A 22,398-nucleotide genomic window follows, 5' to 3' on the forward strand; every position below is an offset into this window, starting at 1 on the left:
GGGGGGGGGGGGGATCGCTGCAGACCCTTGCCCTCGTGCCGTCCTTATCAAACGAAATCCCATTCGCATTTGAATGCTGTACTTACTGGCATCTTAAAACAGGGGCAGGGACCAGGAAGGTGGATGAGAGCTAGGAGCTATTAGTCACGTGTGTGTTTGTGTATGTGCGTGTGTGTGTGAGGGAGAGACAGAGAGAGCGTTTGTGCATGCGTGCGAGTTCGCGTATATCATAACTGCATACGCAGTGTCGTGTTACACGCTTTTTTTTTCCCCCTTCACTATGGCTCTACATCCCTTCGTGCCTTTGCCGTTTTTTCAGTTTCTTAATCCTACACACAGTGGGTAGGACTCCTTGGATGGGGGATCAGCCCGTCGCAAGGTCGTTACCTGCACACAGAACAACACCCGAAAGTTTATTACTGTGTTCTCAAGGGCTCACCACTGGGCCTCATCCCGTTCCAGATGAACCTGGTCCACATCCTGACACACAAGTTCTTTAAGGTCCGCTTTAATATTATTGTATACGTCAATATCTCTTCGGGTTTCGCGAAAAAGAAAGTCGTGTATGCATTTCTCCCATATCCCACATATCTCATTGGCCTAATAATATTTGGCGAGGAGTACAGATTATGATATAGGCTCCTCATTAAGCAATTTTCTTCATTCTCCTAGCTCCGAATATTTTCTTTAAGAACCTGTTTGTAAATGTACGCGCAACCTGTGTTCTGCACTCTGGGAGACAGACCAAGATTAACATCGGTACAAAGCAGGAGATGAGGCCGCACCATAGCTCAAGCCGTTAGTCGCTGGCTTCCCACCGCGGCGGCCCGGGTTCAAACCCGGGTCTGGTCAAGTGGGTTTTGTGATGGACAAAGTGGCGCTGGGGCGGGATTTCTCCGAGTACTTCGGTTTCCCCTGTCAATCTTCATTCCGCCTAATTCTCCATCATCATAATCACCCGGGGCAGGCTACAGTAGGCCAGTCAGTCGCCGCCGTGCCAAGTGGACCCAACTGGACTCCACCCCCCGTTATGCGAATTAAAAAAAAAAGCAGGAGATGATAGAAAGTTATGATGTCGTCTATTTTAACATTTACGTTTCTATACAGGGCACGGTAAGGAAATAGTATCAATCGAGTAGTAGTAAACTTCCCCTGGATTCCATCTGTTCTTAATTTCTTCGTGACAGCAATGAATGAAGCTCGGGGTCAGTAGGGTGTGCAAAACAACAAAGAATACAATTTACAAAATGTGTGCTCCATTAGAGTACATCTTAACAATATTCTTGTTCATGAAATGAAAAGTAAACATAAAATACTGTGGATCTGAAACATTTTTTAGGGAATGCCATACTGTGAATAGGCAACTTTACGGAAGAACAATCTTGTGCATGAGATCCCCGGTACGGTGATTTCGGTTCCTATCCAACACTGAAAACAAAATATAGTAGCTTTCTAATGACGCAGTAAAAATATATGATGACAATTATGATGATGATGACGGCGACGATATGATGATGCAACCTCAAAAATATTTTAGACGAAGTGTAGCGGAAGTATAAGTCAATGGTACGTGTAACAGGAAAAAGCAGTGATCTCTCGTTTTTGTAATTTTCACTGCATTATTTCCTACTGTCCTTGTGCAATAATAAGTGCTTTTAGCCGTTTGTAACTATTCAAAAGAGGCAATTAATGTTACGATAGACGCCGCTACAGAGACCTACACATACGTAATATCCTAAACTGCCCATTTACTCCATTCCTCTTGCACCCCGGGCATTTCCCTGAACACTCTGTTTTCAAACGCCCGCTATTCGGGATCTTCCATCCAGTGAGACACCGCGTTGTGTAAGTATACAAAGCGACTGTTTAACATCCGTGTATCTTCATCTCCAGTTCAGATGACAGTGTTCTGAGTAGCGACACTTTGTAGTGTAGTGGATATCAATTTCGACCACTGAAGATGGAGGCGGTGTACTTCTCCAAAACGTTGGTACCCACTTATAGTAATACACAGTGTCACATCTCATAAGGCTGTAATCTGAGCGTTCACCACCATGCAAACCTGTGAACTTACGTGTGTACGCATATCGTGAGTGTTCTGGGAAACAGATGAGAAGTTGTAATACTGTATGATATTGAGACTCAGAGAGCGGTGTACATTTTTTTTTGCCTTGGCATTACAGCCCCAGTGGGCCTAGGCCTACCTCCATGAACTTCTCCGTTCACTTCGGTTTTTCTAGATCTTAGACATATGGTAGGACTCCTTGGGCGGGTGATCAGCTCGTCGCAAGGCCTCTACCTGTACACAAACAGAGAAAAACGCACACAAACATCCATTCGAACCTACGATCCCGGCTTCCGAGCGAGCGAAGACAGTACATGCCTTAGACCGCTCGGCTACCGTGACCGGCGCGGTGTACATTAGAATTCAATATTCAGAGAAGTGACACTGTGTATCTTACCGGAGGAACGTGCTGCTTCTATCTTCAGGATAGAAGAATTATGATACTAGTTCTGAACTGGATAATAAGAAGCACACAGTGTTCTGAGGAGTGATGGACGGCTCGCGCCAGTTGGCACTTATCGGCCTCCCGAAATACGATCGTTGTTTCTTGCTCTGGTTGAAATGTTTGGGTAGGTTGTCCCCACGTCAGCGCGTTTCGTCTGGATGCGAATAAAATTTTATATTGGGGAAAACTATGTCAACAACTGGTTGAACGAATTTAATTTCGGCTTTTATTTGTTCCGCATAAACTCTACTTATAGTCCTAATCTCATTACAAATTTGCTTGAGATTTTTCAGTTTGATCGATATTTATTAAAATGCAAATAAAATACGATATTCGGGGCAGGATTATTTAGTGCGACTAGCTTTGCGATAATAATTTGTATTTAAATAAATGGACTTCAAGGCCATAAAATATGATGAATGTATATGGATTTTTAAACACACAATTTTTTCGCACTGTTACCCATCATCAGACCCTCTGAAACAGCTCTACCCAGCCCTCCCGACAAATACAGTTACTTGCCCAATGACCAGACAGTGGATGCATTCGTCATACACCCTTTCCTCGCATGTCATACTTTTATAGATGTTAACTGACTACGCAGCTGAGCCCATCGCAAGAAGCTAACGGTCGCTCTGATAGTCAAGACATTTCAGCTTTTACAGACCCCGAAGATTCATTACCTTATTCAAAAGCGTCCTCCAAGTTCGAGGCACTGTATAATATTGGATTCTTACGGTGCGGAGTCCCCCCCTCCAAGCTCCGACCCGGAGAAATACCCCTTGTCGGCTGTCCGCGACTGCTTATACAACTTAATATATTCGCAGCTACCGTCCACATCTGCAGCCTGTCTCTTTCTGCCCGCAATATAAGTACGCGCTGTCGGGGTGACAAAGAGTTCACGCAACACTGGTTTGTAAATACCAGTGCATTTAATTATGGGAGTTACGGTACTTACATTCTAAAAGATGACCCAGACAACTTTCAAACTTCACTCCGCCACATTCGCGCTGCAAACCGAAGAAGTTGATTTGCAAAAGCAAAACCGAAAACATACAACACGACGGTACATATTAAATTTAGTTGGATCCTCTGCCGATATGGAAGTACTGAATTTATGATTATATGTGCTCCGTACCTGGGATGTAAAGTAATATTTGTGAAAGTCAATAAAATAATAGAGAAGTCATTATTAATCAGACAAGTCACTAATGAAATTAATTAAAATCCATGAAGCAGTAATGGTTAAATGCCGCATTTTTATGTAGCCTGAAGCGTTTCTAAACTCTAATGGCCCCCTCCAGTACACACACTCACACGGCATAATTCTGAGGAGTACGTTCACTACAAAGATATTCATATTTCGTTCTTACATCAGTTTACATCACTTTTCTATACACCATGAACTAATTTTCTGGGGCCATTATTCATTTCAGAAGCATCAAAAATATACACTCTCGTAGATATAATGTATAAACCGAATCCCATCATTGTAAATAAAATTCGCTAAGTAAGAAATATTTAGAAACGGGGTATATAATTCGAATTAAATATTTAAATATACCATAGATACTAAACAGCGTTCAGTATGCATTGATTCTCAAGGTACCTACTAGATCATTAACTTTCTAAAACCACTAATCTCTTCTCAACCAAATAAAACCAAATGTTTTCGGCGAGGGTAGTAAGAATTACTGTCGACAGCTGCTGCTTACTTCACAGAAAACCTGAGTTGAGTCGGGGTTCCCTTATGTAATTCAAAATAGTAAATTAGAATAACCTATAACATTATACAAGGCAATGCGATACAGTAGGCAGGCCTATAGTCCAACAAAATAACATATAACTCGTAAAGTAGCAATGTGGAACATTACACACGGTAATACTGCGTGGTAATAATGGTAACTTGTAAGCTGAGTTGATATCATTTGATCTTAATTACTTCAACGCGACTTTACGTGAGCATGTGGCGGACGAAGGCCGAGGAGGTCTGTGCAGAACTCCGGCGGTACTGACTGCCAGACTGAGGGAGCGCTTGCTATACGTGTTGGATGCCGATCAAGTGATCAGTCTCGCACCATTCATCACTTCTGTAACGGGATCTAATTTTGAATCGAGCAGGGAATCATTTGTGAGCAAATCTTGTGATTCAGTTGCTACAACGCCGTGTCCGAGAGATACAACCAGCTTTCGTGACAGATTTTTAATATCTTCTTTCGTTCTTATCATAATATATTGTAATTAACGAGAAAAACTACTTTCCCATCAGCATCAATTATCACAGAAATATTCGTAAGCCAAATACTGAAGTGTGGAACATTAAAATGAAGAAACGACTAGATCACGATAAAGTGCAGGACTGGTATCGTCTTGCACACTGCCCACTAAGCCACGTTATTCAATTGCCATGGTCACTTGTACCAGAACAATGGGGCACTGTATTTATTTTTCTACGCTTGCTGCAAAGGCGCTTAATCATGGTATATTCAAGACCGTTTGTTACAGTAGCATTATTTATGCTATGTCTGTTAGTTCTCTTATATGTTCCATGTTTGTATTCTGTATGAAATACGTACTGCCCCATTTGCATTTTGTTCACTTACCTATTCGATCCCATCAGTACGTAGCATAAGCCTCTTCATTCTTCTAGTGTTCAGAAAACTATTTTGTCTCGCTTCACATTCACGAAATATCACCACACACAAATATTATTCCGATCATCACTACATATCCTCTTTCAATGTCAAGGCATATCGTGCATAACCAAACCTCCAGTCATCACGGTCTCACTGAACCTCAAATCACCCAAACCCCTAACAACATTCCCGCAGTTTGACACGGCCTCCTCTAGTCGACTGACTCGAATCGCTCGAATCGTCCCCTCCTTATCGGCAAGTGCATAAAATATCAACACTCAGTGTCCATTTACACTCTTGAATGTAGTACGGAGTGCAACCTACTCCCTTGATAACTCTCCCAGCCCACAACACTGGCGACACTGGCCTCTCAGTTTAATGCGCGTAAAGTCTTCACCTGCTCGCTTCAAATCCCACCGGAGGCATGTATGTCTTTCCGTGTTTTAGGCTTGCGTTGCCCTGTGTTTGTACAGGCCTTACGATGGTCCCGTCCCATATCAAAGGAGTCCTTCCAAATGTCTAAAAATGATTCATAATTTCAGAAACTGAATTTGATTCGGAATAGAACAAAGGGCCTAACACGTGAAAGAGGAACAATTATTTCTTCCTTACGACTTTCTTTCGATCGCGCAATTGCATAGTCAGATTTTGTATGCGAATTCATTGAACACTTATTAAATTGAAGACTGAGCGATGTAGTGGCTTCCAAAACAGTATGTTACACCAAGATCAAAAATTTCCTAATAAGCTTACTTAGTTTCAGAACCATATCACAGGATAAAAAACCTGTGGCATGGAAACAAAGCAGAAAAGTAAAGTTACCTCTGGCCATAATTAATTAAGCACCACGCCGTGAAGACGTATGGGGAAGTGGAGGTATAGCTCCGCCATTCCTAACCCCGGCACTAAATGGATGTTATGAGAGAAGAAAAATAATTTGTTCGTTCTTATTGATTTAAAAACATCAGATTTACCTCGAGGACTTCTGTTTTCTGGGGTATGTGTACTTGCTGCTGCTTTATGCTGGTCCCTTGCTTGGTCTACTCTTCGATCCTGAAGGTTGAGGAGACATGTTCCTCCGAAACGTCGGTCGAATTTTCAACGAACTACATGACATATCTCAGAATATAGTAGAACATTCCTTTAACCACTGCAGTGAGTACCTCAAATCCTACCCATATTTACCTTGTGTTGATTTTTTGCGTTAAGTAGATTCTGAAACAGTTGTCATTTGCGTGTTTATCTCCCCCTCTCTCTCTCCCCCACCCCTTTTCTAGAAACTTATAATCTCTACCTTATCCCCCGCTTCAAACATGCTGTGTGAAAACGAATACAGATAAAGTTGTCCCTGTGCTTAACTAAGTAAGCACTATGCCATGAAGGCGTATGGGGGAGTGGATGCATAGATCCACATTTTCTTGGCCTCGGTACTAACTAGAGTTGAGTGGTCATATTCACGCCCCGGCCCCTTTACCCCGGGAAAAGAACCCCGGTACCCAATTGGATAGGAGGCTGGCTGGACGACGTGGAGAAGAGAAAATTCCTGACCCTACCGACAGTCGAGCTCCGACCCCTCGATCCTCCAGCGCATAGCCAGTCGCTATGCCGACTACGCTATCCCGGCTCCGTGTGGAACGAATACCGTTAAATTATGTATCTTGCTTTTTCGACATTTCCTAATACAAGCTAAGCCAGCAGTCACTGTACATATACACTACACACGATAAAATCGCCTCAGTGTTAGTATTATGTTCATAACCTAGTACAGCAGATGGGCATCCCGTGTCGCAACTCACGCAGAGCGGTAAGAAGCATTTGCACCTACATAACACCAGTGCATGATTTGCAAGAAAGGGACGTCAGGCGTGTTGAATATTTTAAAGACGTAATTACTGCCAATAGAGGGGATATTCTGGACTTCACATTTATGGTCGACAAAGCGTCGTTTCATTTTTCCGGTTATGTCAACAGTCAAAACAGTCGAGTTTGATCACGGATTAATCCTCATAAAATCAAGGATAGACACGGTTGGTGTGTGACCCGTCATATCACGAAATCGGATATTCGGACTTATATTCTTCGACGACATTGGAAACTCGGAACGTTACAATGTAGTGACTGTCTACCCCTTCATTGGATATTCAAACGAGAACAATATCTCCCGCGGCTACTTCCAACTGCACGCCCAGCTCCTGTTTCCATGACGCTACTGTGTGGTGTGTTTCAGGGCAGAATAATTTCAAAGGACATCTAACCATCCCGGTCGTTCGATCTTACGCCCCCTGATTATTATCTTAATAAGCAATGGAAAGCGCAGTTTACAAAGACAATCCCTGACACTCTCCTTGAACTGAAGGAAGTCACCGCAAATTTTATCCGGAAAATCCTTCCGACAGAATTGTCGCTTGTCATTTCGAACAAGATAAGACGTGTAGATGCGTGTCTAAAGCACGTGGGGGCCACTTCCAACATTTGTTTTAACTTAAGTAAGTATGAGAAATTCACTTGTATTAGTGTACAGGGAATTTCTGAATATACTCATCGTTTACTCTAGGTGCACAGGGACTCGAACTGTACAAAATTTCTCATACAAAGGCAAAAAATAAGTACCGTCACACTAGTATCCCAAGTAGTTCCGTTTCATAAAACTCAACACATGGAAGTAGAGGCTTTTCTTCCAATTTCAAATAACTATACAAGGATGTTATAACATGATTTGACAACACAGTCCAGGGTGACTCAATATACAATGTGTTTCACGACTTTAGGGCATAACTGCAGGAGGTGATTTCCTAGGTCTTTGTCATCAAAAAAGTTCATATAAACATGTGACCGTTTTAAACTCAGAATAGAAGGTAAAGATTACCGACAATAAACGGAACAAAATAATAAACCAGCATAATACATGATACATTTAAAGTATGAATGTAAAGTTAACTTCGTGAAATTACCTTTAATTCGAATTTATTGGTGCTTAAAGCTGATTTTCGAAAATGCCACTGCCGGCCGCAACACAGGCTGCCGCTCGGTTGTGAACCGCGCCGGACATACCAACCCACCACGCCTTAGGTACCTCTCAAGTGTCAAGATAACGAGAACGCTCTGTCTGTAGCTGGCTAAAGATAGCGACCTGCCAGCTGCGGTTCACACGAGGGCGTGCAGGGGAATGAAAAAACGGTCATAACTCCGTAACCGTCCAAAATCGGACACATGTTTATATGAACTTTTTTGACCACAAAGACCTAGGAAATCACCTCCTGCAGTTATGCCCTAAAGTCGTGAAACACCCTGTATACACAAACATATACTCGTATGAAAGTGTACACTCACACAGACACAGACACAGAGTGACCCAGGCTATAGCAACTCCACAGATTCAGAATACAAAGAAAATTGTTACAGCATGGTTGAAGAAGCCATAAATTTTGTAAGCAAGTACATAAGAAGTAAAGTTTTGACCAGACTCTGAGATATGTGACATTCAGTTTCTTGAGATTGCTCATGAAAGTCATGCCATGGCTTTGTGTCTGTGATCGAAGTAGAAACTGAATGTTGTTGCTTCGGAAGTGCAATCATACTGCAAGGCCTGTGGTGCCAGAAGAAGGGTCAATGTCTAGCTATTAGAACCTTGCATAAAATGTAAACTCAGTCATCAGGACAGTGCTGCTAGCATGGAGTGTAATGAGATGAAGTGAAGTATGTAAAAACATAGGAGATAGTGATACATGGAGTTGTAAAAATGTACATGATCTCTGTCACATCAACACAGATTGAAATAAAAAGATAAATGTATGGGTCCTATTAAGAAATGAGGACAAGGCTATGAAATCTCAGTGAAGTGATATGATCAGATAAAAAGGGTTCTGGAGACCTAGGGACACTCTTTCACCCAATTACTGAGAAACTGCAAGTATACCAGAAAGATGGAGCTGCAATAAGGTCTAATAAAAACTGTCTTGATGACATAAGAAAGGGAGGACAACTCAGTTTTGTCACGGTTCCATTCATTTAGACCCTACATCATGTCTTCTGTTCACTATATCCAATTATAGCGTGAATGTCAATGTGCTGCAGCTGACAATACTGTAGGTGATTATAAGAATCCATTCCAAAGCCATCATGGAAGAAATACAGTCTATTTTCAGCGATCTTTATGCTGCTGAGTTGCTTTGAAGTTGCCTCCAAGGATACAAACAGAATTCAAATGAATCATTTAACAATAAGATCAATGTGCCCAAAGACCATGGTCATAAGATGGTGAAGACTGCCAAATAAAATGCAGTGGCTGTTCTCAATGATGGTAAAACTCATACAGTAAAACAAAAATACTGGAGAGGTTAGATGTGCAAATTCAAAATTTTTACTATAAACTTTAAGAAAGTGTGACTTCATGTGATGAGCCACATATACAGAAAAATGGGCTTGTAAAAATACACTTGAGACATGGAAGACCATGAGAACCTTAAGACTGAAAAGAAATGGAAATATTGAGAGGGAGGGTACACATATGTTGCAGGCACTTGTCAGAGTACAAAAAACAGAACAAACTCCGTGGCCTGTAGTCCACAAGCGAACTATACCGACCGACTGAGCGACTGCCGCTTATCGGAGAAGTTAGTGCGAACTTTAGCAGATCGAGTGTGTCACTGGGTCAGCACAACTGATCCCAACAGCCATTAATCACGATTTTCTAGACCAGAGCCAGTATTTCCTTCAAATAGCTCCTCAGTTATCCTCATGAGGCTGAGGGGACCCCCTTCCAGACCAACTACTTCTCAGAAAATCTGGTAGCACTGGGAATTGAACCTGGAACCTCTGGATGAGTAGCCAGGAACTCTGACCACTAGACCACAGAGGCAGTCTGTTAGAGTACAATGCAAATAAAAATGCTTTATTTGTCTCATTCACCCAGAATTTTGTATAAATATGCAACTTTTTAAAATCCACAATTTGAACAAAATATTTCAAAGAGAAATGAAACAAATTTAATTTAAAATTTCTGAAAAACCAACAAGAAAAGGTCATCATATTATAAAAACTGGAAAAATTGAAATTAACAGTACTGCCATGTTGAAATTGCTTCATCCTTGAAAATTTTATGTTAGCTTACACAAAAAATTAATAATTATCTTCATAATAGATCTGACTGTTTTTTTGATGCGACATACAAAGTAACTTTCATCAAGATATTTTTTTTTATTTATGAAGGGGTGAAAAGCTGCTGTATACCGTTGTATTAGTTAATAAAGCATGACCTACAGATATTCAAATTTTCAAAATTACTTATAAAGATTCAGTCCAAATGTGTAACATTTTCTGACATGAAGACTCGCTGTATCTTTACTGCTGAATGAAACCTTTTGTGGTTTCCTAAGCGATGTATGTACACAATTCTTGTTGTCCTACTTCTCACCATTCTTGATTTAATCAACCTACACGTAATGAGCATAAATTGTGAATCTCCCTCATTTCATCCTAAATACCAATGATTGTATTTTACAGGGGATGTTCATTGTGTCACTGCCATTTGCCGTGTTGAGAGGTGGATACTGGGCAATAGCAGCCATGATTGGAATCGCATACATCTGCTGCTACACAGGCAAGATCCTAGTTGAATGTCTCTATGAGGAAGATGCTATCACGGGTCAGCGGGTGAGAGTACGGGACTCTTACGTTGCCATTGCACGAGAATGTTTTGGGCCCCTTTGGGGTGCACGAGCAGTAAATATTGCGCAGATGATCGAGCTTCTCATGACATGCATCCTGTATGTTGTGGTCTGTGGAGATCTCATGATTGGTACCTTTCCTGAGGGAGCTGTTGACTCCCGGAGCTGGATGATGCTTGTTGGAATATTTCTTGTACCCTTGGGTTAGTATCATTACCACTTTATTTCGGGATATTCATGTAAATTTTTATAAAAGTTGACAGATAAATTAGTACAGAAATGTTATTGTTGTTGTCGCTGTTGGCCAATCTGAGTTTTGGTCTTTTCTAAACATAACAATTTCTAAATTCTGTTTATACTGTAATAGGATTCTGTGGATAGGATGTTAGTTGTGTATACTTTCTGAGGTCAAAACAGAAAAACGTGGACAAATATTTTCTGAGTGGGAGTTTAACCTGTAATTGCAGTGTTCAGCAAATAATATTAACAACTCAATGTTTTCTTAGCTTTTGGCAGATGGTTTGTGTTGTGTTTGATTTATGTACCCCATGTTGGAGCTGGCATAGGTGTCTGGAGATAGGGACTACCTCTATTGATTGGGCTCAACTGAGTAGGTTATACCTGAAGAGGGAGACTGAATGCAGTCTTCGAAATGTTGTTTTGAAAAATAAACAGGATGGCTTTTAGATAAAGACAAGATGAAAATTATGTCAAAAAACATAATATTTCTAATAATGTACCATCATCACAAACTTTTAGATCTTATTTATATTATATTTAATTTCAATTGCAGATGTGAAGATTTTTAGAACATGCAATAAATAACACAGTACTACTGTCAAATGCTGAAAGAGAAAGAAATGGACAGAATTTTTAACCAGTTCAATCAAGTTTACCAACTGCATACCTTACTTACTTTTCAATATTGATCTCATTCGTGGTATTCAAAACCATGCATATAGTTCTTGTTTCCCACATCCAAGTAATATTTCCAATCCACTGTAACCTTCAACGTTTGATTACATTAATGTTACTATCAAAATGTAATTCTTCTCCAGCTGTGACAGATTAGTTCCTTGGGCCTCTTACAATTAACAGTTAATTCTGAAATAATTAATACCTTAGACTTTTGACCAGTCTTTAGATCAGGATTTACTTGACCCAAAACCTTTACCTACATCGGAAGACATCATACAAAAAAATGTGGACATGAACTTAAGACCCTTGTGCATCATCCAAGACCATGCATGCCTTACAGCAAGAAGCCAATCTTATTAATCGAGTTCCATGAAGGTAAAGTAAAAGTGTCCCTGTAACAGGCCGTGGAGGCCCATAGAGTTGTGAGATGTTGAGGTTCCCACATTTTATAGACCATCAGCTCATAGATGGCGGCAAAGTTTTCAGCCCTACGTGCCCCCCCTTTCCCCAAGAACATTCCAAGAATATTCCTGGCACTCATTTCTGTTAGAGGCTAAGTTGACCCCAGGGCCATAGTGCGGCTGGAAGGATTAGGTCAATTGAAAAAAAAAATCCAATGACCTCATCGGGACTTGAACCCATGACCTTCTGGCTTGTATCATAGTACCTCAACCAAATACGCTACCACGTGCCCCCTATTCCATGAAGGTTGGCTTTCAAAATATTAGCCCATTTTTAAAAAAAAATATCATATATTGATAGAATCCCATCTGAAACACAAACACATTGCTGTAGTATTCATGAAATTCAGCATTTTGTATAAATAGCATTACTACAGTGGAATGGAATGTTTGTTGGCTTGTCCATTGGTTAATGGATTTAAAGTCGAAACTTTACTAATTAACTGTGACTCTTGACATATTAACCAAGTGAAATGAACCTTAAAAAATAATGTTATACAATCTTCACACAATTTTTGGCAGCGACCATTTGCTCCACACTAGTTCTAACAGTTACATTGTCACAAGTCATTATACTTCAGTTAGGTATTGACATTTCTTCCACACTAAGTGTAATGGTTTATGTTATAGACACTGATCTGATTGTCCATGTTGCAGGGTTTCTCAAGTCACTACACATGGTGTCCGTGCTGAGTTTCTGGTGCACCATGTCCCATTTAGTCATCAATGCCATCATTCTTGGCTACTGCATCTTGGAGATTCCAGAATGGGGATGGTCCAAAGTCAAATGGAGCATTGACTTTGAAAACTTTCCCATCTCACTTGGTGTTATTGTCTTCAGCTACACATCACAGATTTTCCTTCCCACACTGGAAGGCAATCTCATTGATCGATCCAAATTCAACTGGATGCTCGACTGGAGTCACATTGCAGCAGCTGCCTTCAAATCCCTGTTTGGCTACATCTGCTTCCTCACATTCCAGGATGACACCCAACAGGTCATCACCAACAACCTGCATTCCCCTGGCTTCAAAGGTTTGGTCAATTTCTTTTTGGTACTCAAGGCTGTGCTCTCTTACCCTCTTCCCTATTATGCAGCTTGTGAGCTTCTGGAGAGGGCTTTTTTCAAAGGCAGACCAGAGACAATATTTCCCACCATATGGGCTCTTGATGGAGAACTGAAGGTGTGGGGTTTGGCATTTAGGGTTGGAGTGGTTGTGGTTACTGTTCTCATGGCAATTTCTATCCCTCACTTTGCAATTCTCATGGGTTTTATTGGTAGCTTTACTGGTACAATGCTTTCCTTTATTTGGCCATGTTACTTCCACCTCAAGCTAAAGCGACCGCATCTCGACTGGGGTACTGTTGCCTATGATTGTTTTGTCATCTTCCTTGGTTGCCTCTTTGGGATCATTGGGGTCTATGACTCTGGCTCTGCTCTCATCAAAGCATTTGAAATTGGATTGCCATTCTAAATATACAATAACCTTCATCAGTACAGTGGTTTGTTAATCTGGCATACTGGAATTAGCGTGCAGCTATGGGAAGTTATTGTTGGGTAGACAGAATAGACAAAGAGGTGGGATTACACTGGTATAGTATACATATTATCATGAAAGACATAACATTACAGAAAGTAACTTCAGGTCTTGTAGGCACTGAAAAGGCCACTTTCAAATTGGTTGTGTCATTCATATGTTTTCCTGTAGTTTGTGGCACTGTGTCCTATCCAGGGTTCCTGAAATAGGTTATAGCAAGTGCTGTTATACTAATCATAAATAATGCACTCTTATACCTTTCATAACGGATGTATACTTAGATATAAATGACTGTTGGGGTCAGTAGCAAACTACATGTGACTTGCAGATTAGGGTATAAGAGTATCCACCACATTTCTTTTTGCAAGCTGTTAATAAAATGTTAATGAAACTATATTTGAAAATAACAAAGTAACAGACCAGTCTTTAGAAAACAGTTTAGCAGATTATAGAAACCAGTAAATACTAGTTAGCAGCTTGCTGTTTATGCATATTATTCATTATGGATTATTCTTACTGGGGTGAGACTGAGTCCACTTGGTACTGCAGCCACTACCAGCCCAAGATAACAGATAATGGTGACTGTGCAGCAATTGGTGGAATGAACATTGGCAGGGGAAACTGAAGTACTCGGAGAAAACCTGCCCCAGCGCCACTTTGTCAATCATAAATCCCATATGACCAGATCTGGGCTTGAACCCGGGCTGCCGCAGTGGGAAGCCAGTGACTAACTGCCTGAGCTATGATGTGGCCTTCCTTATACACGTAATGTAAAAGGAATTTCATATGACAAATGAAAACACAATTTAGCCAGAGTTACCTACCTTTGTCAACAAAAACCCTTCTCCTTCTTCCAGCACAGGATACTCCCACATCCTGTGCAGTCTTGTGACTGGTGATTGGGGTCTTCTTTCTGTCTCCTGAGATTCTGCTGGCTAGCCTCATTAGGCACAAGTGCCAATTAAATAAGTCATCTTCACAGCGTCACGTTGAAATATTAGAGCAAGTGGCCACATTAACTATCACCTTTCCTTTGGACCTGATCCAGGAATTCATTTTCACCCACCATCCTGACTTGGTGTCAATTACATGAACTTTTGAAGAACTTCACATCTTACTTTAATTTAGACTTGATATTTGTAATAAATAGTTCCCTTTATTGTATTACAGTAGTCATATCTACGGGAAATTTTAAATAGCAGTTAAGGGCAAAGTTTAACCAGAGGGGGCCTACCTCTTCCAACAAGAAACCTCTCCCCTGGAACTGAAGCCAGAATAGATTCTCTAATTGGCATAACTGTCCCAGTGTGGATCCTGAATCTTTGTATTCTAGAGTAGGAAAGGAAAGGGGGGGGGTGAGAGTGCAAAGATCATGAGAGAGCCAGGGGATGGCACAGTAGTTCTGGGCACTGCTACCAGCTGACTGAGTGAAGACGACTGTAGCCATTATGCATGGCTCAAGGTTTGTAGGATAGCAATAGCATTAAAAAGAACATTGCTTATAATGAGAAATAAAGTTTACCATAAATTTAAGTGCCATTGACAATAATGAACAGTATTATTCTGAAATTGATGCTGTAAAAGTTGACTTGTACAAGAATCGACTCTCTGTCAAATGACCAAGTTGTCTTGTAAATGTATAGATTGTTAAGGGATATATGTGTGCATTTAACAAGTCTTCCATATACGAAGAAAATATTCATGAGAAATTGAGGAAAGAATCCTAATACACAGAAAATAAGTAACATGGAATTGCATTTATTGTTAGGAATGATTCCAAATCTTTGAACTGAGTCATACGTGTTAACAGGATAAACAGAATTTTAGTTCAGAAACTAAATCTTACATGGGCATGTCACTGCATTAAACAAATAAAATGCAATTACAATATATTCATTAAATATATTATACTTAATTCTTATATATGCCTATGAAAGTATAAATCAATGGTGTCTAGTACTTATGTAACTGGATGTATTCATCCACACTGAAACTATGTCTTCCAAAACATTGTCCAATTTATGAATATTCCAACAAATACAATGTCTTCCACATACAAGGTCCTATATCTATAGGAGAATTATGCCTTGGGATGGTGAATGAGGTTGCCCAACCCATTATCATTCTCTGTCAAGTAACAATTTTTAAATGACGTCTTCCATAAATAACATTCTGCAGAAATTACATGGATTACTACAATCTGTTTTGCATGTTGTATTTCTGGGACTATGCAGTACATTGTGATGACATCCTGTTCACCATCCCTGTATCATAGGATAGTGTTTTTATATTATCATTCATTCCATTTTATAAAGATATTTTAATTTATTCCTTGTAGCCATATAACTAACAAATGGCATGATTTATTTTCAGAATGTGAGATTAATGTGAGACTAACGTTACACTAATATTATATATATCCGAAGTCTTCCAACATATGAGAAGTGTTAAATGTACAGTTGTTTCTTTGTATGTTTAATTCAAAATTAAGTGATGTGCTATTGCCTGGGACTTGAAATACAACACACACAGGCAAGCAGTAAAATGTCAGTAACTGCTTTTAATATTCCAATAACAGGAATTCATGTACCCTCCTTTAGCACATCACTGTCCATCTCATATTTGCCTCCATAATATTTTGAGTCTCTGGTTAACTAACTAAAAAAATCTTCTCTGCAAGGAGATACAAATTTTATTGAATGCATATATAGTAAGAAAGCTAGTTAGATGTTGATGTTTCAAGAATTTTTACTAAATGTTTATTCAGAATCATTTCATGAATGGAAAGAGCAATAAACCCTCATAATTTTTACTCTGGAATGAAATCTAGTGGATAAGAACAATAACCCACCACTATGTGTGTAGTAGTATTGTTATTAGCTGTTATTATTGTTACAATAATGGTATCATGAACTTAATGGTCGTATGTGTTTGGTATCCCAAATACAAATAAATACTAGGAATATTTCAGGCTGTAGAGAAGCAGCAGCTTCCATACTTGCACACAGTTAATGACAGTCTGCACAGGTTCTGCATTTATAATTCTCAGGTTCCCATAAGAATTTAGATTTTATATTAACTGATACAGTGTACAATTACTTACTGTACAAGTTGCTTTATGAAAGTCATTATCTTTTTCCACTTGGCAACAATGGACAGAGTAAAGAAATTGGTCCACCAAAAATAAATTTGTGTCTAACTACCCCTTTAAAAGAAAGTATGTTATTGACTTAATAAATATAGACTTAACATGCTCTTTTCATATACAGGAAAATCTCATTTTTCCCCACTGCAGATTAAATACAGATATCTAAAATGTGATGTACTCATCATGCAAGTACACTCCCGTGTACTGCCCCATATGGCAAACATAAATTGCAAGGAGTCATCACATATTTTCATAATTTCATTCAAGAGCAACCCTTTCTTGTCTCTAACAAGGAAATTGTTGTATATATATATTATACCTGTATAGATTAACTTATATATTTATTTAATGCCATTTTACAAGAAAATTATCTACTGAACCATTGACAGCATGAAGGGCATTCAGAAAATGGATTATACTGCACATGGTGTACTCAGTTAATTCAAAGTTCATGTTAGAACGCAACTACATGAGTGTAATACTTCATATAATGTATTTCTTACAGTTTTTAAGACTGGATCACTGTCAAAATTCATAGTAATACATGTGAAGTCTATGATACCAAAGTAAATGTTTGATGTGCAATATGGTTAAACAGTGTAGGCCTGTGTGTTGCAATGGAATGGTTATGTAGATTCACTAGCAGAATTCAGATAGTTAATGATGAATATAGGCCTGTATGCATCAAAGATCATCATCTGGGTTAACTGTATTAATTTCAGTTCCAAAATAATTTATATGAACATTACATTCATTTAAGAACTTCATACTTTAACATATAAGGCCATATTTAAACTTCTGTAATAAATATTTTGTACATATTCATCCTATGCTGCCTGATTACTTTTGCCACCTATGCACATTTTAAAAACAGCGTAAAAGCACTGATAATTCTAGCCGAACAAATTTTGCAGTCTGCATCAAAATAACCTACCAGCACTATTTACTTATATGGACATTTTTCTGCATTCAGCTGAGTCTAAAATAAAACTTATGGGGGGAGGCCTATTCTTCTTTTACTAATGCTGGTAGTTCATCACTATTGCATGTAGTATGCTTAATCAGCATACAAGAGCTAAATAAACTACAATACCTCATGACTTCATAAATGGCAGACAATGAATTCAGGTTCAACTATATATTTACTTCATTTACATTGATTTTATGAAAAGAAAAAACAATACATAATTTTACCACCTACTGTCAATAATACTGGACTTTTTTTTTTATAGGAAAGGGTGTTTTAGTAAGCATAAATCAAAACTGAATCTACATTCACACATGCAATATTAGTACTGAAAAACAGGAGACAGATTGGAGAATCCATTATTTTTAAGAAAACTGGTAAATTGTACACATACCTTCTTTCATTGAAGTACAATGTGAATACATACACAATATATCACTGGTAATATCAAAGGGGGAAAAGATCAAGCAGTGAAAGAGTATGGGCAAATTATTTAAATGTGTTTTCTTTATATTTTAATATACTGATATTTCATTCGAAGGTGAAGTCAATTATCTCACTAACAAATGCATATGCTCCTAAGATGTAGTTTGGCATTCTAACAACTTCAGACAGTTCACTTTATGCTTCATAATGGCAATGCTCCTTACCACTAATACCATTTCATGTCTAAACATTCTCAAGGGTACTTCACACATTGAACAGGCAATCTTACTGGGGGGGGGGTTCTTTTATATGTTGAAAGTAGTGTGTGGTAGCATTCTAACAATGATGGAACTATTTCCATCACTATCTCACGATGAAGCATCAAACATGTTCTATACACAGTATACCATTTATGTGATCAACATTACACAGTTCAGAAACCTTCATAAAATATGTAATATACAGGTATTTGTTTTATATACTTAAGCACTTAAGAAACATACACTACTGAAAACTGCCATATTATATACTTACACTTTGTGTGTACTCCTATATTTAAAAGAGCCAGGGTAGCTCAGTTAGTACAGTAACTATGTATGGGCTGGGTGACCAGAGAGTAAGGGTTTGGTTCCAGGGACAGGCAGAGATTTCTCTCTTTGCCATTGCATCCAGATTGGCTCCGGGGCCCAGCCAGCCTATCCAAAAGGTACCAGGGGCTCTTTCTAAGGAGGTAAAGTGGCTGTACCTTCTTTCTCACATAAATGGAATGGTGCACATATGCACAGGGGAAACCCTGTCTTTTATCTACAATTAAAAGAATAAAGGTGAAATGTTCGCAAGTATAAATTATATTGGTCAAAAAAGTGAAAATGAACATTCATTCTAAATAATAAATCAGAACTGATAATATAAGAATTATTATAATTTTCTTTACCTTTTACTGTACACCATTAGTTGGTGGGTGAAGAGCCATGTTTGCTTCTCATAATGTGAGGGAACTCCTCGTTTTTTAATGTTCTTTATTAAACTGGTATTCATTTAACAAATCAACAGCCTTGACTTTCATTTACTCTCTAATACAAGTTCGACTCACATGTTCCACATGAGAGTACAATGAAGCAGAGCTATAAGAGGTGTGTAGTTGTGGGCATCCATAGAATGTTCATCCTTAACCACATTTTAGTCTTACTGAAAACAATATTCAGTCCCAGATGATGCAGAAAACACTTTCTAGTGAAAAATATAATTCACAAGAAAATGCAATAATACAAGCAATGTTGATAGTGTGTTAGTGTGAAATCATTCCTCTCAAGATTTTAACTGAAATTAAAATTATATTTGACAGTTATTTATGAAGATATGTCTCCTGTCAGCTGTAACAGTGAAAGACGAGTCATAGGAAACAAACCACATTCTACAGTTCTGATTACTAAATTTTTTTTTGCATGCTTGCTTAAGCCACCTAACAAGCTGGAAAATATGCTGTGTTGTATAAATAATTATCATCATGTACATTTTGTGTTAAGTCCAAATGCAGAAACTCAAAACTTCTGCTGTTCAGATAATATTAAGTTTTGAGAAGGTCATTATTTCAAAAACAGCTCATTGTAACAGAGAACTGTATACAAAATCAAATTATTTAATTTTTGCAAGCTCTGCAGTATGTTATAACAATGGCAAACCTCATGGAAGAAACTTGACATTAGAGCTGCTGCTGTTAGTGGTGGCCATTATGTACCTTATATAAATGTACATAATGTTATGAAATGCTAATTATGCTTCCCTTCATCTTTTGTGTGCTTCTATGACACAGCACTTCATTTTTCATAATTTGTCATACAGGAACATGATGGGAGACATTTTTGGGAAGCATGTTCATTAACATATATTCATTTCTTGATGCTTTAAAATCTAAGTTTTTGTGTAATTTTCTAAAATTAATATTCTTGGCTGAAGGCTCTATATAATTATTGTATTTAATGGAAGGAAAGTGAAGGTTTCTTCAGTAGGTTGCATCTCTTTTTGAATACACTGTATATAATTTTAATGAACATACTTTTGATGTGGTGAATATTTCATGAGATATTCCGAAACTTTATTTAAACATTAGAGTAAAATGACCATCCAGAAAGTGCAAATAAGATCTTAGATATGAAACTGATACCTTCAGCTAAACTGGTCAAGGTGTATCTTGTTACTGTAGGTTATTTAACAATGCTTCAAGTTTTGAGACTGCACAGCGTTAGATGTTATGATAATTGAATGATGAATCTGAAAGGGTTTGGAAGGGAGTGGGAGTGACCTAATCAAAGTCCTATTCTAGAATTTGTCTGGAAAGACTGAGGAAATCCATGAAAAACCTCAGTCAGGATAGTCAGTGTCTTGGCCGAGATTTGAAATAAGCATCTCCCAAACACAGGTCTAGGGTGTAACCACTAGGCCAACCTGTTCAATGTCAACCTATGTCCATTTAGTATGCTTACCTGTTATGTTACCAGGGGGCACACGGTAGAGTAGTTGGTTGAGGCACCATGCTACAAGCTGGAAGGTCACGGGTTCAAGTCCCGATGAGGGCATTGCATTTTTTTCAATTCACCTAATCCTTCCAGCCGCACTATGGCCCTGGGGTCGACTCAGCCTCTAACAGAAATGAGTACCAGGAATTAATTAAATAATTTTCCTGGGGAGTAAAGCGCGGCCGGCACATAAGGCTGACAACCTTACCGCCATCTTTAAGCCGATTTTCTAGATAATGTGGGACCCTCAACATCTCACAACCCTATGAGCCTTTACGGCCTGTTACAGGGGCAGCTTTACTTTACTTTTTACTTTTACTTTACCTGCTATGTTACCACCAGGATTCCAGTGACTATCAACACATGGAACAAGATGTCACAACCATACATACCAGATGTAAATATGGAGCTGAGATAGCTCAGTTGTTATATCAACTACACCATGTGTTGGACAGTCAAGGAATCAAGGTTTACTTTCCAACAGAGGCATGAGATTTTCCTCTTCTCTGCATCATCCAGATCATCCCTGGGGAACATTCTGCCTCATGTCCAGTAGATACCGGGGATGGGACGCCTGGAGGCTGAAGCTGAGTACTCAACTGCATTCAGTTTTATGCTTAAGAATGCATGGAGCCATACTTCCAATCCTCCATACATCTTCAAGGCATGGTGCTTAACTAAGCATAGGGATTTCTACCTTTAGTAGATGTAAATGTTAAACAGATACTCCTTGATCTGTCACAGTTGTGTTCCAAAAATAGTCACAGAGGGTGAAATTGCATAAAATGAACATAATTTTTCCATATGAACAAAAAAAATTTATGAGACTGGCTAAAAAAGTTATCACAGCATTCTTGCCACTACTTAAACTCATTGCTTTATGCAGTACAGCACAGTGAGACTTCCATAACCTTCCAAAGGCCCTATGCCCCTCACCATTTCCATTTTCACCCAGCAACACACTGATCCAAACTTTGGCTTCTTTTGAAATATATGTCTGCCTTTATTTTCTTTTCTAAAAATCACACCTCATCAAAGTTGAAGATCTGTTTTGGGGAGTACCTCCATTCCCCAACAAATTCTCCGTATTCCTCAGGACACTTAGAAACTACAACCTCATCACCACCTCTTTCTTTCCTGTTTTAATTGATTAAATCAGCCACTCCTGGCATTAAACTCCTCCTCTTCTTTGGAAGGATAATCACTCTTGATAGCATTATAAATATTTTTCTCTTTTGTTATGGTTGTCAGCTCTGCATGATTTTCTTCTTGTTTGACTCTGTATTCAAGTTGAAAGTACTTTTCATATTGTTTCTACTATCTCTGGTCTTGTTGGCATTTTAGCAGAACTTGAAGATGCACTTACACAACATTTAATTTCTCCTGCACTATTACAAATATTCCTCAGTGTACATTCTTGAACTTCTGTGGCATGAACAATGTCACATGTCCTTTTGTTTCTTTTGATGACAAATCACATCTGACTTTTGTACAAGATGTACTGTTTCTCTTACTCTCTCTGCTCCTGATTTGTTCTTACCACTAGCAGGATGCTTCTTATCTTTTCCGCTTATTACTTAATTATTTTAAGGATTAATAAAGAAATAAAAGA

The 22,398-nt window shown here is 38.8% G+C and overlaps 1 protein-coding gene across 2 annotated transcripts in view; it reads left to right on the forward strand.

Annotated features, from left to right (window-relative positions):
* Window positions 1-20,841, forward strand: part of LOC111873244 (vesicular inhibitory amino acid transporter) — a 27,377-nt gene extending 6,536 nt beyond the window's left edge. Inside the window, exons 2-4 of one of the 2 annotated variants that reach the window (XM_033755020.1) lie at window positions 10,649-11,015; window positions 12,849-13,226; window positions 16,103-20,841. In XM_033755020.1, the coding sequence (XP_033610911.1) occupies window positions 10,649-11,015; window positions 12,849-13,226; window positions 16,103-16,137 (780 nt within the window). In that variant the 3' untranslated portion in view covers window positions 16,138-20,841. Of the gene's footprint in view, window positions 1-10,648; window positions 11,016-12,848; window positions 14,373-16,102 lie in introns of those variants that run through there. The other variant, XM_023867789.2, reaches the window with a different exon arrangement.
* Window positions 20,842-22,398: the final 1,557 nt, after the last annotated feature.

The sequence above is a fragment of the Cryptotermes secundus genome, unplaced genomic scaffold (genome assembly GCF_002891405.2).
Source record: "Cryptotermes secundus unplaced genomic scaffold, Csec_1.0 scaffold21, whole genome shotgun sequence".
NCBI classification, from domain to species: Eukaryota; Metazoa; Arthropoda; class Insecta; order Blattodea; family Kalotermitidae; genus Cryptotermes; species Cryptotermes secundus.